This window comes from Hydractinia symbiolongicarpus, chromosome 6, assembly GCF_029227915.1.
Source record: "Hydractinia symbiolongicarpus strain clone_291-10 chromosome 6, HSymV2.1, whole genome shotgun sequence".
In the NCBI taxonomy this organism is placed as follows: Eukaryota; Metazoa; Cnidaria; class Hydrozoa; order Anthoathecata; family Hydractiniidae; genus Hydractinia; species Hydractinia symbiolongicarpus.
Genome location: NC_079880.1, coordinates 20331763 through 20351106, shown reverse-complemented (window position 1 = coordinate 20351106; position 19344 = coordinate 20331763). Strand labels below are relative to the sequence as shown.

General features: G+C 32.1%; 1 protein-coding gene across 2 annotated transcripts; it reads left to right on the top strand.

Moving 5' to 3' along the window:
- The first annotated feature begins 1716 nt into the window (after positions 1 to 1716).
- Positions 1717 to 11039, top strand: LOC130647585 (uncharacterized). 2 transcript variants are annotated; one of them, XM_057453500.1, is made up of 6 exons: positions 1717 to 2052; positions 5871 to 5933; positions 7205 to 8730; positions 9100 to 9205; positions 9455 to 9930; positions 10726 to 11039. In XM_057453500.1, the coding sequence occupies exons 3-6, from the start codon at positions 7225 to 7227 to the stop codon at positions 10732 to 10734; spliced, it is 2097 nt and encodes a 698-aa protein (XP_057309483.1). In that variant the 5' UTR covers positions 1717 to 2052; positions 5871 to 5933; positions 7205 to 7224; the 3' UTR covers positions 10735 to 11039. The 2 variants fall into 2 exon arrangements, with proteins under 2 accessions (XP_057309483.1, XP_057309484.1); XM_057453501.1 differs by lacking the exons at positions 1717 to 2052; positions 5871 to 5933 and having other exon boundaries at positions 7081 to 8730.
- The last annotated feature ends 8305 nt before the right edge of the window (positions 11040 to 19344 follow it).

Here is a 19344-nt window from a genome sequence, read left to right as displayed (position 1 = left end):
GGATCCTATACATTATTTTGATCAGAATTTTTTGCTTAGTACAATTGAAGTAACTGTGAAACATATTAGTAAAAAAAAAATTTGCTGACGTCACAGCAATTTAAATGTTGGATTTCTTTCATTGTTCTTCTCCTTCAATGGATTAAACGGGTTTATTTACTAATATGCAAAAAAAGCTAGCTAGCTAAGTCAGAAATTTTTAAAGTTTGTTTTGCTAGAAAACTAAACTTTTGAAGCAAGCTAAGCGTTTATATCAATAGGCTGTTTTTTTGTCTGGAACAGGCAAGGTGGACGCTTTATATTTCTTTTAAGTCGCTAAAAAATGTTAAATGGTTAAATTTTGATCGAAAAAAAATTAAACTTCACGATGTCAATAACATTAATTTAACTTCAATAGCTTAACTTAACCTGGGACCAAGTTGGGTAACTTTTCGAAACCTGCGTCTCCAAATCCCTCTCAAAACAGACGGGTTTATGTCGTCATTAAAAACATTTTAACACCAATGTTTCTTTAACCGATTGTCAAAAGTACACTATCTTACACATTTCTTGATCAGCGTTTTAAGATCTTTCGTCTTCTATATGAAGAAAACAGGTATACAAATACAAATTCAAAAAAACTACTTCCACCTTAAAACTTAAAAGACTGATCTCTTTCATTTTTCCTCTACCAAGGTGGATATTTTCACAGGCTGCTAGAGTACTTTTCTGTCGATTTTAGTTATATTTGTATGTCATATATAATATCCTTGATGAATTAAGACGTTTCTGTCCTCGTTGCTCATGAACTTTTCTCCCACCATACGTTTGACTTTCGTGTAAGTCATTAAAGTAAAAAATAAACAGCTCGTTTGGCAGCTCTTTTAAAGTAGATTTACTACAATGTGCTGCTTTATTTTTTTCTTCCTATTTGCTTCATCATTTTGTGGTGTGAACCATAAAGAGTTGATGCAAATACATGCGTAGCACATTTTAATAATTAGGAGAAACCAAATATTGGTAGACTGCTCGAGGTTCAGTGCTACTTACGTTTCTATATATTGTACAGCTACGTCTGTTGGAAACCCGGAAAGACAATTGAAATTAAACTTTTAATTGCAGTTGTAGTTATATGAATTTACATGACTTTTTAAAAGAAGGGTCCTGGAAACTAAATTCGTGTTGTTTCTCCTTTTTTATAGTTCCTTAATTTAAACTGGATATTGCTTACAAGTTGTTTCGTGTTTTATAAGATTTCATTTTTATGTTGCTTATTAGCTGATAAAGAGAGAAGCGTGCAAGGTTGTTGTTTAAAACACAGCCATCTTTTCTATAATGAATAACGAAAGTTGTTGTGCATTATATAGCTATTAATTTTGGTTTGGGAAGACAAAACATGTTTATAAAAATCGCTTCTTGGAACATGTTCATACAGCTGCGTGTTCTTAGAAAACATTTTTAGTTCCCTTCTTGCGTTTTTTGGTTGTTATGCTGTTCTTGTGGTTTTTTTCGGGGAAAACTATTTTCCTGAATTAACCAATTTTTACCAGAATTGAGATTTGAATTCCAGTATATATTTTGCGTTATTTTTCCTCTTAATAGTTTCTTAGGTTAGCTTACTTGAATCCCTGGGTTATCCATACGCTTCCTAGTTAAGGACAATTTTCTACAAAAAAAAAGTATCGAAAAATAGAAACAGCCGGCCTCGTGTCAGATTTTATTATGTCTCATAAAACAGCAAGTGCAATGCTAATAGCGGGAATAGTCAAGACCATTGGCTTCTTGTTTACTTTTTAAAACGCTGTTTAAGTTGAATCATAATTTGTAAATACGAAGAGAACTCTCCACCGTTACTGTTAAACAATAGTGTAAACATAACTGCTAAACAGGGAGTAAAAGCGGCGGTATGGAGAGTTTTTAATCCATCGTTTTGGTTTTAAAGGTTTTTGCCCGAATTGTAAACACGTTTAAATCATGAGTTTGTATATAACGTGGCTACTTTAAAAACAAACGAATCCTTTTTTGTAATTAGTATTGTTTTGTGGGGACGATGTGAGCTCTAAACAAAGTTCGGTAAGCTTTTTTTTTCTTGTAATTTCTAAATCAATGCTATGTTTACTGACTTCGAAAAAGCGTGTGTACTTTAAACCTATAAAAATATTATCTTTTCATTGTCCTTTTTAAAGCCGAAACAATTTACACCTACTAGGTGAAACTAATTTAAATGACCTCCACACTCGTCAACAGCTACTTAGTCACTCGTCTGCACTCGTCTGTAATGAAACAGATTGTAATTTTGGTGAAAATTCAAACAAAATGAAAGTAAGACAAAACAAGCTTTGAAGCCAAAATCGAAAAAGTTATACAAGCGACAATTTTATATGCCAATAATTTTAAAATTATTGGCATAATAACTGCGCAAAAATTTCATTTTTAACACCATCTCTTGCCTCATCTGCCTATTAACTGTCTCTTGTTCTATTAAAAAATTAAAAATATGCTTACATTTACAAATCAACGAATATTTGCAACAAGCTTTCCTTTTCAACGGCCTGTTTGTTACACGCAGTAAAATTTGCAATAGCAAATGCCATATAAGTATTTTTGAAAGTGCTTTTGCACAAGATTACACAACAAAAGCGTGTAAATCTGTAAATAACAATAGAAACAAAAGCGTATGTATCTGTAAGTAACAATCGAAACAAAAGCGTGTGTATCTGTAAATATCAACAGAAAAAAAGCGTGTGTATCTGTGAATAACAATAGAAACAAAAGCGTGTGTATCTGTAAATAACAACAGAAACACAAGCGTGTGTATCTGTAAATAACAACAGAAACAAAAGCGTGTGTATCTGTAAATAACAACAGAAACAAAAGCGTGTGTATCTGTAAATAACAACAGAAGCAAAAGCGTGTGCATCTGTAAATAACAACAGAAGCAAAAGCGTGTGCATCTGTAAATAACAACAGAAAGAAAAGCGTATGTATCTGTACATAACAACACAAACAAAAAGCGTGTGTATCTGCAAATAACAATAGAAACAAAAGTGTGTGTATCTGTAAATAGCAATATAAACTTTAATTGTTATAAAACCTCGATATTTTTAAAATCAAAAAATTTAGAATTTGCAGGAGTTCTTTAAAAATGCATTGCTGTGCGACCCTGTTATCTGGAGAAGTGTAATGTAATGCAAAGTTAATTATATACATGCACAACTTAATTATCCTCAGTTTATCTAGACTGTTTTCAAGGAATGTATAACATGGATCACTCTTAGATAAGGCTTAAACAGTGATATCCGTTCTTAGGATGTATCCCAACTTCACACTAGCAAATGAATGATAAATATGCCACTAATTGGCGACTTTCTGTGCTCACTCTCTCTCGCTTCTTCCGGGATCCTAATGAGAAGAATGACCATTTTTTGTGAAGTAGAAGAAAATAAAAACGATCACAAGTTGTTATAATAGTTTTTATAGGAAAACCATAATTTCATAACAACAAATAATCCAAAATAATCCATCCTCTATGTGTAAACTCTGCATACGTGAAAGTTTGAAGTCAATAAACTTCTTTGTAAGTATGAAAACAATTTCAAACAACGGAGAGGGAATATAAGTAATGATCAAAATCAGCGGTGGTTTGGGGAACAACTTTAATTTCTTTTCCTGTGAGATGAACCATTATAGCGGCGTTTAGTTTTATCATAATAAGTGACATTGCAGTCACTACACTTACACTTGTATCACTAAACGCGAAAAAAACTAAAAATAAAATACCTAATAGTTTAGGTATTTTATTTTTAAAGGAAAAGGCGTTAATTAACGGCCCTAAGGAAAGAAAAGAATCAGCTTAAGATGACAAAAAGGCAATTTCTCTTCAAGCAATAAACGATTTATGTGTTGCAAAAAATCATTTCTAAATATGATAATATAAGTACAACTTTTTTCTTAGCAGTAAAAAAGAAAACCACTCTGGATGTGCAGTTTTTATTTAAAAAGATTCTAAGAAAAATATCAAAAACATTAGAAGTGTATCCAATTTTACCAAGAATTTACTCAGGCTGGGAAACTCTATCATGAAAAGTCCTAAAGACAAAACATGAATGATAACAATCAACCAATGCTTAAGTTTAATAGGTATGAAACAAGTGAAGTTAGTACAAACGGCACTAAAATAGGGTTTCTTATAAACTGGTGATAAATGTTAAACTTTCAAGTTTGATACAAACGTTTTAAGAAATGCAATGGACTGTCCACCCTTTTTTCATATGTAAAAGTGATATTCTGATGACTAGACTTTAGGTGAAAAATATTATCCGTTTACATAAGGTCTTTAAATGATAAACTTGAATTCTGTAGGACTAGCTTATAACCAGATCTTTTCAAAAAACACATGAATATATTTGCTAATGTTGGATCTAATGTATATCCAGAGGTAGTTACGCTGATAAACCTTTCAGATTTTTTTTAAAACCTTTTTTTTCATTCTGAAGATATTAGCTTCAAAGATGTTTCAATGACCTTCTGACATCATTATTGAAGGTAGTAAGTAGAAATTAATACTTTTAATATCTTGCAAAGTTACAGAAAACAAAAATATTTTGTAGTATGGACTGTACTCTCAATAATATTTTTACATAACCAAAGTTTGAACTTTTAACAATAATATTTTTAAATAAGGGTAAAAATTCCAATATTTGTCAGAGCCATCATATCACATTGCAAGTTTCCAGTTTGAATTTTTTAAATCTTAAATATCTATAGAACTAAAAATTTTTTAAAAAAATACAATAAGACAATCCATTATTTATATTTTTTCAAGAAATGGCAGTTTTTTAGCCACATCTCGAAATGGAAAAATAACATCTCCTCACGAATGCTTCGCTACCATATGCCTGCGAAAGCTCCATTTAGGAAGATGCGTAGTGTCGGTCAGGAGCGTAGAAAATGCCCTTGTTGAAGTTTCTGAGATATTTGCATTCTGGAACAATTAACGTTAACTGTCAATCGTCAAGGAAATAAGCAATGCTGTATCGCAGTGTCACTCAAAACCAAATAACCTTACTCCTAAGTCTGTTCTAAGCATTGACAAGTGAACTTTTACGAGTTCAAAGTACGTGGGTCGAACATAAAAGGTTATAAATCATTGCTTGAGGGTAAAATGAAGAAGATTTTGTATTAATTATGACATCAAAGAATAAAGACGAGTAGCATTTACCCGAAATTCAAGCACTAGCTTGCGAACAAGGAAATTCTTTGCCAGCCAGCTCATCTTCTCAAATTTTACACTTGCAAATTTTTGAATTTTTTTTCAATCCTTATTTATGAGGTGTTCCCAGCTATATTTATTTTTATTGCTTTTGTTGCGGCTTGCTTGCAGTTGCATTATTGCCCAACGGTTTCTCTTAAGAAATTTACGGTGTGTTTTTTAACAACAAAAAGCAACTTTCAGTTTTTCGTAAAATACGATGTACTAAATAATCTATAGTTTTTAAAACATAATTCAGCTCTTTATTTTGAAAATAACATTAGTTACCCCCTTTTTATGATTATATTGCCACACTGTCGCGTTAAATTGGATTTCACGCGACGGTGTAGCCATGTTTTGCTACCAATTCAAAAATAAAACAAAAGTAAACAGAAAAACAAGATTTTTTTTTAGTGCCTTGGATTTAATCTTATTATCAACTATCCATGTGAATATTCATATCTTTGTTTGTTTAACTGTAAGAATATATTCCCAGAATTACCTGACTTATCAGTTTTCATGGAATTTATTTTCATGGAAGTATTTTTCCCTGTACTGCGATGAGAAATACCCATTGAGTATTACTCACCTTTGTTTCAATTTTATTCGTAATAAAAAAATTCACGTTATTTCATTTTAGTGCACAAACGCCATACAATCTCTTGTGACAAAAGACATGTTGTAGAGCTTGAAACGTTGCCAGGTTTGATTTTTTTATGTTTTTCTTACTGTTAGTGTGTTTACGTTTTAAAAAATGATGCTTAATAATTTTGCATATATTATGTTAATTAAATGTTTTATTATTCTGTATAAATTATGTTAATAAAGTGCGTATTCCATGGTTCCAAGGTATTTATTTATTTTTATTATCGTATCACGTCATGCGTTACGACAGCACATAATTTAGACTATTCAGGCCAGGACAGAGGGTGTTTTTTACTTTTTTCAGAAACTGTATTGCATCCAACACAAGCTAAAAAAAGTCTAGCAATACTTTTACAGCGTAAAAGTAGGCTAGAGTGCATCCTATGTTTGTATATTGTATATTGAATATATATATTTTGTATATTCTATAAAAAACGCATATAGACATTGCCATACTTAAGTTTTCTCCTGTTTTAATTTGTCTATTTACATGTACACCCGCTCTCAACTTTATATCTCGGCATCGTTAATAGTAAACGATTTTTTTATAAACTACTATTTTAAAACCAACTAAACTGGATTTGAAAAATCATTAAGCATCTTCAGTTCTGTACAAGTATATGCAAAAGCAACACAAAAATATTATTTGTTAAGAAAATAGAAAGAGGCACGCTTTTTTTTTTTTAAAAAAAAAGAAAACTCTGAGAAAATAAAACTACAATAACTTCTTTGTTGCACTCGTTTTTTTCGGAAAAAGTGATTATCTTCGTTCTTTTCCTTTCTTACACAACTTATTTTAAAACTTTATCTTCAGAAATGAAAGTCATTTAAAGAAAATTCTTTTAATTATTTCTTCGGGAAAAAACATTTTGTATTCTTGGATTTCTTTAATTAACCAATCAATTTTAACAAAACGTATTTCATAGAAATATATCTTTTTGTCAGATTATGCGGGAAATCACTGTATATTTCTTTAAGTGCTTCATATTACTTTGCTAAAACTCTTTTAATTTTTGTTAACATGCTTTAGTTAAAGCAAATATAAAAAACAACAAACACTAAAAAAACTATTTATTGCGAAAATACAAAGAGACACCCTCTCAAAACAAAAGAAAAATTCCAAGAAAAGAGAACTACAATAACTTCTTCGTTGCACATTCTTTTTTAAGAAAGAAGCAAGAATAAAGAGTGGTATAAACAATAAGCATGCTGTATATAGGCGTAAACACCCATATGTGTTCTGTTTCAAATTGAATAAGCTCTTGTGTCACATGTTCTTATCTTAGGTTCTTTTTTTTATCTTTATAATATAATGTTTACTTTTTGCAGAGAGCGATTCGGGAATCAAAATGGCGCAAGCTATGGAGACATCTTCTTCCAGTGAAGGTACATCGGGAGATCAGATACACGAATACGAAGAACAACTCGAATGCTTGTTATGTACTTGCAAATATGCCTACAAAAGAGCTTTTGAATATATGTGCCTTTGTAGTGACATAGCAAGAGCCGCACATATCACTGACCCCAACATTGCATTTTCAGCAATTTTAAGTACATACTCAGCAACTGACATGGAAAGAATAAGCTTGCTTGTTCACAGAAACAATAAAGTAAAAATATACGATCACAGAATGTCATTAAAGGAATCAATTATTATTGATCAACTCGATATGTCATTGCTGAAACAGTTTCAAAATAACCTGTCTGTTTTCCCAACCTGTAGGAATCCCTATCAAGCATTAGCACAATCAGAAGTGCTGCATAGCGGTGCACAATGTTTGGAGCGAAGAGTATGCTGTTCGACGTGTCTGTATTGCGTTAGATGTTTCAATATCAACAACAACTCATGCAGGTTCAGGAACATATCAAGATGCTTTGATCACATTGTAAAGGTGCGGAACAGAAAAGCTCACATGGAATATGGTGACTTTGAAATAATCAAACAACAAAAAATGTCCAATGTTAGTGGTCCTGAAATAACAGAATGGAACGCTGATCTGAATAACTGCAAGCGTGGTATTAGAGATCTTTTAAGTATGATGGTACCGACGTATATAAGCATAGAAACACGTGATAAGAAGATATTTGAGTTTGATCTTGTGTTAAATACAAGACGAGATGTGTTTCGACAGCATTTTACGACAGAATATAACATCTGCTTCCAAAGAACTAAGCTGGAAATTAGATTTGAGTGTTCGTCTAAATATCGTAAACTGCTGGGTGACATAAAAAATGTTATTTCGCAACCCTCTAAGATAATTCAAATCAATTTTGGATTGTGTGCCATCAGCATTGTATCCGAGTTTTTGCAAATAAATAAGGATTCTTTGATCATCAACTTGGATGAGTTCAACGTTAAGACACAGAACAACACGAGCGCCTTGAAAATAAAAGTCAAGTTAAACATCAAATCGGACGAGGATAACATACCAAGCTGCTTTGAACGGATTAATAAGGATCAATTATCTTGCCTAATAAAGGACTTAACAAATTTGTTTGACGAACTTGTCAATAAAACAATGCAAAAGAAACTTTCACTTACCTGCGTGGGTTACAAATATAAGTCACTCCATCTTTATTTTGACATGTCTTTGCATGAAGATGTAACTAAAAAAAAACAAGACGTGATTGCAAAAAATGTAAGATCCGTAATAATTACTCAAGAATTCTCTCAAATCCTTTACAGTCATTCACTGGATCATTGTACTGTCAGCATTGATTGCAATGAAGATGAAGAAGACAAAGATATTGTAACAGCAACTTTTGGCATTTCAACTTTTACTAAAGAAGCTACGGAGAGGCTCACAGAAATGCTAGTCGATATTACAAAGCATCTTAAGAAAAACTTATTACAGGTACCACTAAGTTTCTATTTTCATATCCGTTTGTCATGTTATAATAAACAACTTTGTGAAAAATTTCCGATACCTTTTTCCCCTAAACTGTTGACTCCATTATACATTCTAAAATGCTTCAGCATTTTCAACTATTTGAATAAATTATTTTTAACATCGCAACAAGGAAAATAAGATTTTAATTTTCTCAACCGCTATCTGGATTAAATGGATATGTAGATAAAAGTCATTTATGAAAACTAATTACTAATTGAAGATTTTATATTTAATATTTTTTTTTATCATCTTTGCCCGCCAGTTATTGTATGACATAAGTATGAAATAATTTGTAATTTATAATATTGACTTATGATATATCATATATGTTAGGAAATGGAGGCACACTGTGATGACACAGAGGACATGGAGTTTTTAACTGAAGGTGCACAGGAACGAAAAGTCCCTTCCAGGAGGGAACGCCAAAAATCATTCTCAAGTAGGAAAATTAATTAATTTCCTGAAAAAAGTATATTAACAATTGCTCTCCAAAGCTTTATGTTTTTACCTAACAAAGGTTTCTGATATAGTTTTTGAGCCTGTCGTACACATTTGTCAAAATTAATAAATTAATACTTCTTTTTTTAAAAAAAGAAAGAGACGCTGCACTTTATTTCCCCAAATAATCCACTTATCACAGACCCTTTTAAAAAGATTCACTAAAAATCATGATAATAATTCCCATTAGGTGTGTACCATTGCATACAACAAGGAGATGTCGAAGGCTTACGAATATTTTTGTTAACACATCCGGAGATGGTGGACATGACAAGTGATAGAGGAGCAACGCCACTTCACCTAGCTGTAAAGCATCAAAGAACTGAAATGGTTAAACTTCTTATAAGTCTTGGCTGTAACCTCTGGACAGCTGACCATATCAGCAAATGGAATGCGTACCACAGAGCTGCTAATGATGATTGCAAAGAATGTCTAAGTTTACTGCTTCAGCGCGACAATTCTGAAATAAACAACATGACTGATGAAGGACAGACACCATTGCATTTAGCTTCTTCGAATGGCAATGTGGAATGCGTTAAACTATTGCTTTCATATGGCGTCGATGTTAACATCCAGAATGATGACGGTGAAACGGCTTTGGATGTTGCTGGCAGATCTAATTCATTAAATGAAAAAGAAGTACAAAATCTTATCTTGCAAAAAAAAGTAAGTAGAATTAAATTATTCATAAACACAGATCAACAGATATGCAACGGATGTGCAATTGGAAACACAGTTTTTTAAGAGGTACATAGTTCCGACCCTACCTGCCCGCTTTACGGAATAACAATTAAAAACCCCTATCCGATTACGTTTCTAACTTTTGACATTGACATTGAACAAGTTTAAACAAAATATATACAAAAGAAATATCAGAAATAACCACGCCATAATTCAAAAATGTACAATAATTAAAATGAAAAATAAAGTTGTACTAACCATTCTTGCATCTTTGGATTTTTTTAAACTTAGTTTGATTTGACGGTAACTTATTAAAACTTCTTAAGCACTGCAACGAAAACCTTTGTTTAAACTTGATAAAAAGCTTCCGAAAATCTTGATTTTAAACCTTTATAAAAACCTTCGTCCTTGATTGCTTGAACGGAAATGTGTTTTTTTTAAATAAATAATACAATTGAGACACAGAAGATAATATTAATATATTTTAACCATTATAACAGAAGTTTGTATTTACGCAATACTAAATAATGCACATGTTATGAGGTATATATGTCAGACTACGAATCCCAGTTCACCTGTCATCTGTACACTGTCATCTTAGGACCTTAAAAGAATAACAAATCGCTGTTACTATAAAAATAATTTTACAGGTTCATTATTTATCCGCAACACTTATAATAAAATAGCAACTCATCTAAAACGGACTTTTGTATCGGGGATTCCATGATGGTTATATTTGTCCTATTTTTTCGGTTTTTTTATTTTATTTTTTTATTTTAGAACCAATAATAACCATCTATATTACCATCATGACGAAGATTTTAAAAACGAATGTATCAAGGAATTGGAATGGAGTCAATTATTTGTTTAGACGATTCTTAGTTGCAAGGGACAGACGTTTTCTGAAAAAATCCCTCATGCCAAAAATATTCATACTCAAGGTGCTACAACACACAAAACGTTAATTATTATCACCGCATTGATGTAATTGCTTTTTCTGTAATCTTTTGAATACCCATTATTAAAAAAGTTGATAGATACTGTCGACTTTGAGTAAGAACTCAAATAACAACAACAAAATCACTTCAAATAACTTGGAAAATGCTGAATTTTATGTTCAGGCGTTTGAAAAACATTGTGTTATTGTAATTATATTTAAAAAATGATTTACTCTGCTTCCATGTGAATTCTCCATAAATATACATACGGCGTAAAAAGTAATTGATATAACGAACTTTAGAAGTGTGATAAGCAAGTATACCTTAAAGGACAAAAAATTTGAGGAACAAATTTTCGCAGGTGGAACCTAAAAAGCATTTCTCGATCAAAATTTTTTATAATAAAATTACAGTGTTTCCAGCAAGTAATGCTACTTTAGAATTTTTTATTACACAGAGTTTAGACCCAAGATCCTACGGGAGAACCCAGGACCTCGAATAAGGATCCTGGATCCAGTATGCTATAGGAAGACTCAAAACACTTTGGAAAGACCCGAGACCCAGAACTGTAAAAAAGGACCCTAAATAAGGACCTGGGACCTAAAGGATGACCAAAGACCCAACACCTTGTAGGAGGACTATTTTTTCTTCAGTATGTGCATGTCTTCATTCTTTTGTCATCACTTTCGATCACTGTTTTGTGTTTCTTAGCTTTTACTGGCCATTTCGTTCTAAAAGCTAAATTTGGTGAGGAAAATAAGGATGACTAAACTTTTATAAAAAAAAAGAGGGATCTGGGTTCAGTTGTGGTGTTTTACTTTTTCTCCATATTTAGCATGAAATTGTTCTTATTTTGTTTTCATATTTTAAGACAGAAAAATTGTAAAAATTTGTCAGAAAAAATTTATCTGATTTCTGTTGACTTTACTCGCCTAAAGGACCGATTTCTAAATAAATATACGAAGTTGTAAAATTGTAGCAAACTGCTTTCTTTGTGGCTATTTTGGAACATTTCTCATCAATACTTGTGCTTGTTTAAGGATGCCAAAGTCAAGTTTCCCGCCTTATTCATTCGACTTTACGATCGTTACCAAATACAACCCTCTTATCAAGTCTTGCCAAATTTGATAGGTTAAAATCAAATTAGCCTCGTATATTATAGAATTCCTTAATTAAGGCCGCAATGTAATTGGCAACTTAATTATGTGAGTCGGTGTAGTTGTCCCAATGTAGTTGGAATTTTATAAAAAAAATAAATTTATGAATTAAATTTACGATATAATGCTGTCCCACCCTATCCGTGATGAATTATTAAATAATTTATTTGCTATAACTTCAGTTTGTGGCATAGGATTGTTTCGTGGCGGCTATCGAAAATCGATACGAACTGCGTATAATTAGATAAATGAATTGTATATTGTTTTTGTAATAAAAGAAAGTGTTTCACACTGAAACTTCACACCTTGTGTTCCTATGGTCCACACTTCCGCTGACGCTACCGGAAAAGAATAATTCAGCATTATATCGTATTTCAATTTTATTCATAATAAATTTATTTTATTTATAAAATTCCAACTACATTGGGACCGTACACCGACTCACGTAATTAAGGAAGAGGTGAACAAAAAATTATTTTGTGCCAGAATATAGATTTTAGTTAGAGAAAATAAAATATAGCAAAAATACAAGATAACTAAGAGAACAAAAAATGATTCAAAGCGACTTTGTCTCTTTTTATGCATTTACAATTATGTGGTTTTTTGTTGAATTCAAAGATAACTACTTTAATCAAAAATAAATAACCATATTTCACGAGGATTTTTAAGGCCGTATGAGGTCAAAATAAGTAGGTTTTAGATGTGCTTACCAGAGAACATCATGAATAAAATCGTTGACTTAAGATTACCAAGAATATTTTACGTACTGTAGTAGCAACAGCATTATTGAACCTTCGTTTAAACTTCTTTAAACTTAAGGAATATCTGTCAGGCCCAACAACAATTTTTTTTTATAAGTCCCTTTTAAGTCCCTTTTCCACAAAATACTATAATTTTTTAACAATGCAGTTTTTTATGATGAGATGGCGGTAAATTTAATTGATATACAGACCAGAAACCTTTAACAACAAATCGAACACTCTATATTGAGGCTTTATCTATATTAAAGACTCTTTATTCTATTTACCTTTTTCAATTACAAATTTTAATTACAAATTTCAGTAAGTTCAGTAGTATAAAATGTTGTTCAAAATTTTATCTATTTTTATCTTCAACTTTTTCTTGTTTAATTATTTTGTACGTAGAAACGCTTTTACAATTCCCGTTGTCTAGGATTTTCTGCGTTTTTAATTGAGTGCATGTAACGTGCACACAAAAAATTGAGCTGTTTTTGTTATTAGCGGTCCTTTCCTTGGTAGTACCTGTTTATTTTTGATTTTTAAACTAATCAAAGAGATGACTATTTCTTATTTCTGCACCGTAAAGGACTGTAAAAATGGTTCAAGAAAGCTTGAAAAATGGAAATTTATTAATTGTATCATCCATGATGGAATTATTCATAAAAATTGTTCTTGTGATCCTCCATTCAAAATATACCCATTTGCCACTGCAAAGAAAGATCCTGTTCGCCATTATAAATAGATTAGACTCATTAATCGTGTGGATGCCAAGGGTAAACCCTGGACTCCGAATGCTCATAGCAGAGTTTGTTCTGGACATTTTGTGGATGGTGAACCCTCCTTAATAAATCCTTTACCCACGAATAATCTTGGATATAATGCTTCCTCAAGAATTAAAAATTTGTCTGATCATTCATCTAGAAGAAGTATCACAAAAAATATTTCCGCAACAAATATGGTTACGCCGCAACACTCAAAATCAAATAATCAGCTATTTTATAATAATAAAGACACGATAGCTATTGTACCTGATGAAACCAATACTTTTATAAATAATACACATATTACATCAACTCCTATTCTGCCTAAAATATTAAGTATCAAAGATATTAACAATAAACTACCATACAACCGTAAAATAAATAATACCGTCACCAAGAATCCAGATGACATCAAGTTCCAAAATATAGTTATATATTTATTATCAATTTCCTTACTAATTATCATGAATAATTGTTTACTGGATACAACAAACAAACAGAAAAAAATGTTATATCACAGAAAAAGCCAAGTTTTACTCCATTTTATAAAACTTTTCTTACTCAAAACTATGTCAAATTGAAGTATTTAATATTCTTCATGATTTTATATCTCCATATGTTCAGAGAAGATATTGTTCTGATCCGGTTAAAAGAAAGTTTAACGGTACGCCTAAAACATTTGGCAGACAACAAAAATTGCATTCCAAAGATGAATTTTTGTTGATATTGTTAAAGCTTCGTCTTGGCCTACTTAATAAAGATCTAGCTCACCGATTTAATATATCCCTTGGATTAGTGTCAAAAATATCTCATTCTTGGTTACGGGCAAGTGCCGAAGTCTAAAAACCATTGGTTTATGTTCCTGACCTTGGTACAACTTATACAGTTACACCTTGTCGTTTTCACAAATTTCAAGAATTATAGTCTATAAATCGACCGCACGAAATTTTTATCGAAACTCCAAAAGATTTGGAACTAAAAACTGCGACGTCGAGTGAATATAAACATCACAACACTCAGTAACATAGCGAAGAAACTTTGATAACTCTTTGCCAGTCAAAGATTTTATTGTGTCAGATATGAAACAATTGAATGTTGCTGTTCACTGATATACCTTGGAAGTTCTAAGGTCTTGATAACTTTTCTGGCTGAAGGTGTATTTGCTTTATGAATGTTTTTCAATGGCTGTAACGACAGTATCTCTTTTTTGGATGATTTCAGAACTTCAGGAAAACAACCTGCTACATATTTAGGTTTTTGTATAAGTTCTTGATGAGCGAATTCAAGAATATCAGGTTTAATTTTTCTTTTTTCACAATTTTGTGGCATTTACATGTACACAACATATCCATTAGGGCATCATTGTTCTCCTCAAATGTTTCCATCATCTCAGTGATAGTGTCTTTTTTCCTCTACTGATACATATTGTTTAAACGATAATATCAAATCATCTTGTGTCAACACTGCTTCACCGTAGAGGCATGCAATGATGAATACTGGTGAGATATCCAATGGAGAGTATACAATATCCAAGGCATAAAGATGTATTTGAGCAATTGCTTGCCAATGCTCAGCCGATATGTCATGTCTTATGGTTGGTACTTTTTCACAACACCCAATCATGTGAAAGGTACCATACTCTAACAAAAATGAGCAAAAAAAATCTTTGCCGATACCTACGGTTAAAAATGAAACGAAAAATACAAATTTTAAAGCCCTGATTGTGCGTCTAGTTTATCAGATATAAAAGTATTAATTTCTAATATTTTAAACTTTACTACTTATTAAAGTGATTCTCACGACACAACTTACATTGTTTATTTTAAAATAGCTAGGTAAATGTAGTCGAATGTGAAGCAAAATTACGGCTGTATTTGCTTTGTTTTTTCATAAATTAACCCTGATTAACACACTTCGTCACCGTCTCCGAATTGTGATTTGATGACAAGTGCAGTGCAAAAAAACAAGAATAAATACAAATCCTATTCTACAACAAAAGTAAATACAGAGGAGAAGAAGTATTCTCCTCACCTACAGAAGACATTTTTCATTGACAAGCGATCACAAGAAATAAAATAATTTATAAAAACTACTTCTCGTGAAGCTTGTTGCTATTATTATTTATTTATTTATTATTTCTTTATTTAGAGTTGGTTTACCTGCATGGTCAAAACAACTAATTTACACCAACAGTAATGTTAAAAACATTTGCAAATAGATATGTCATTAGTGAAAAATAGAGCACTGACAGTTTATGCTAGTGTTACCTAACAACGCTTTAAATTCATTTAAAGAGGACGGATTTTTTATGGACACTGACAAGTGGTTCCGTGCTTGTGCCGCTCTGACGTTGAAAGAATTTAAACCATAATTGTTGCGAACCCTAGGGATTCTAACACTGACACGTCTCCTGAGCTCACAAGGGTGGAACACCCTATCAAATGTAGACCACATTAAGCTAGGCCCAATGTAGTGTAAACATTTGTACAATTCTATAACTAAACATGGACTAAAAATGGACCAAACCATTCAGTAATACTCTTTACATCAAGTTTAGCTTTCTAATTACATTATCTATAGTTATATCACAAACATATAGAGTGTTGTCATCTGCAAAATTACAAAGTGAAGAGTGAGAAACAATAAGGCATATGTCGTTGATGAAAATACTAAACAAAATAGGGCCTAGTACAGAACCTTAAGGAACTCCTGAAAGAACTTTAAGCCAATCACTTCCTATTTTGTAAATAGAAAAAGAGAAATATAACACTATCTACGCCTACACCATACACTTTAAGTTTGGCAATCAATAGGTCATGAGAAAGACAATCAAAGGCTTTTGAGAGATCCATAAGAACAGCACCAACTTTACCAGAGCTGTCCAAGCAACGGAGTTGGGAAACTCCGTAACATATTGAGCAAAGCATGTTGAGGACTGTATCACTTTCTAAATCCACAGATGATAGTTCTTGGAAAATAGTCAGTTCTTAAACGACAGGTTAAGGTTTTCTTGAAGTAAATAGCCATATGAAACAATGTTTTCATTAAGAGCTTAACCAAACAAACTATCACAAAAGGTTCATGTACTATATCGGAGGAACAGATTAGCCTTACTAATTTATTGAATTTGAACATTGTAATGTTTTCAAATAAATGCTTGTCGACAGAAACTACCATGCCTGTTAAAGGCGCAAGAAAAATGTATAATTTAAAATAAATTATAATAAAATGCGCAGGCTTTTCTTTTGCCAGTATAATTTAAGTGTCACCACTTAAATTATACTGGAAAAAGGTTCACTAGCCTTTTTAAGAGGAAAATATTGATGAGGAAAATATTGATAAAATTTTGAGCAATGCATTTAGTTAAATTTTAATCAAGTGCTACTTCTTAGACATTTCAAATACAATGTATGGTTGATGGGTGAATTGCATGAATTTAACTATTATGCAATTCATGTTGAAATTGAAGTTCATGGAATTCTTCATGTTAATTCACTTTTATGGGCTTTAATTGCCCCTGTATTAATTGAAAAAAATGTTGACAAATATTTTGCATCTCTTGATCCTATTATGAAGGTGTATGTTTTAGATTATAATACAGATCCCGAGCTTCACAAATTGGAAACTACATATCAAACTTATTCTCACTCTGCTCTGGGGTGTCTCTATCTTTCCATCTATCACCAGACCACCTTAAAGATGCCATGCCGCGCGGAGACGGCAGAAATCAAAATGGATCATCTATCATATAAAAAAACAGGACCTTTCTATTTTTTTAAAAAAAATGATTTTATACAAAAGTTACACGGCCGAACTTACATGATCATGTGAGCTAAAATAATTCAAATGTTTATGTAAAAACTGGAATATTGTTGGGCGAGTACACCGTACTCATTGTATTTAATGCAGGTTTAATTCCAGGTTTCAAGAAGCAAGCTATCTTTGCTTTCACCGTCTAGCAGGAACAGATAACTGAAAAGTGTTCGGTTAAATACACTGGAGGTACGTTCGCAATGTTGTAGAGCCAATCCAGTGTTTAACAAAAAATGGGAAAATGCGGAATGCATGGTTCTTTTTAGGACCAAATATTGCGTGTTTACTCTGCTATATCTTTAACGAACGTTGCTTTGGAAAGGTTAGCTACAAGCTAAATCTCTGAACAAAAAATATAAAACAAAAGAAAGTCTTACAAACAAGAAAAGCGTCTTTTGCTTCATTCAAAGCTCTTATATCAACGACAATTTAAGGAAAAACGTAAACAAGAGATAGACAAACTATTTTACAATGGCTTTACAGAGAGAATAGTTTTCAATTAAGTTCACGAACTAAAAACTATGAAAGTTAATATATGCAATCAATAGAATGGTGTTAAAACATTATGTGGCACCGTAGATTAGTGGTTATAGCTCTCGTACTCTGTGCGGGAGAACGGGGTTCGATTCCTCTTGACGGCGATTCAACATGGGTGAGTGAATGTTACCATAGCCCCCGGTTAACCCAAGCGATGTGAGGGAAATTGGGGAGATGGTTCCATGTGTGGGCCGTTGTATGTTGCCGGGAGTTGTCTAGTAGAGCGCGGGCCCCAATTGGGTCTGCGTAGCTTAAAACGAGCATTAAGTACTCTAGGACTCTCCATCTAAGCCGTAGCTCCTCCTGGATATAATAGACAGGGTATATCCCTCGATATTAGTGAAGCTACCCATGTAAAATATGCACATCTATCTATCTAGCATAAAGGTCACGACCAGCTAATCAGAAATAAATTAAAGGCTAGTAACAACCATGGTTTTATCTTTATATCTAAACTAATTTGTGAGATACAGAAGAAAAACCTGTTTTTAATCCATATTATAAACGTTTGTTTCCGGAAAGCCCTATTGCAACAAATCATAGTGAGCACAAAATCTGAATTTTTCGAATCCCTCTCCAACAATTTTACTTTAATTGTAGAACGAAGCATAACTTTTGATCAATTGGAGCACGTTACTAACAAGACATTTGCGCTCTTATTGTCTATAATCGCTTTTGTGCGTTCTAGACACATTGATGCAGATGCTCTAACTGATTGTTGCATTATGTCTTACCTGCTCTTTAACAATTGGTATCAGATCATAATGAGAAAATTGCTGATGACTTACAGAATAGATGGTATTATGCAATGTTTGTAATTGAATATCCGCATAATATTTGCTTTTAAAGACATTCCAAAATCATATGTAGGTCTATTATCTATGGAAAGTCAAATTAGCTGCGTATGTAGTAAAAATGCGCGCCATTCCTCAACATAGTCATTTCAACAGAAAATATTAGAGGAATTTGATATATATATATGTTCATTTAAGCCCTCTTTAAATAAACAATTAGATTAGAATAATGAAATCAAATTAAATCTGTCTTTTTAATTAAGGCATTTAAGAAGTTATTAAACTTTGTTGACAAAATCGAAAAAAGACGCCATCTGTTTATTTCCTCCATGTTGTAACGTATATTCAACAGACTTGTTTACAAAGCCACATCCAAATATTATTAGGTTTGTTTAAAGTTCGAATAGATGAATAGTCTGTAAATTATTGTTAGTTCGAAGAAAGTTACATTCACTAGATTTTACGCTAACTAACTGGGTCAAGTGACTCACGCATATGTTTCTATTGAATTTAAAAACAATAGAAAATTAAATGGGCACGTGGCGCTTTATGTTTTATTCTGTATGAACTTTATATTTTTATGTTCAAATTTTCCCCAATAACACTTACTACGAAGCGATTCAATAAACTCAATCCCTGCAATTTCCGAAAAATGGCGT

Bases quoted from the DNA above. Each gene is read 5' to 3' on its own strand.
- LOC130647585 (XM_057453500.1), top strand. From the start codon at position 7,225: ATGGCGCAAGCTATGGAGACATCTTCTTCCAGTGAAGGTACATCGGGA. The intron at 8,731-9,099 runs GTACCACTAAGT...CATATATGTTAG, and splicing joins TTAAGAAAAACTTATTACAG to GAAATGGAGGCACACTGTGA. The intron at 9,206-9,454 runs GTAGGAAAATTA...AATTCCCATTAG, and splicing joins ACGCCAAAAATCATTCTCAA to GTGTGTACCATTGCATACAA.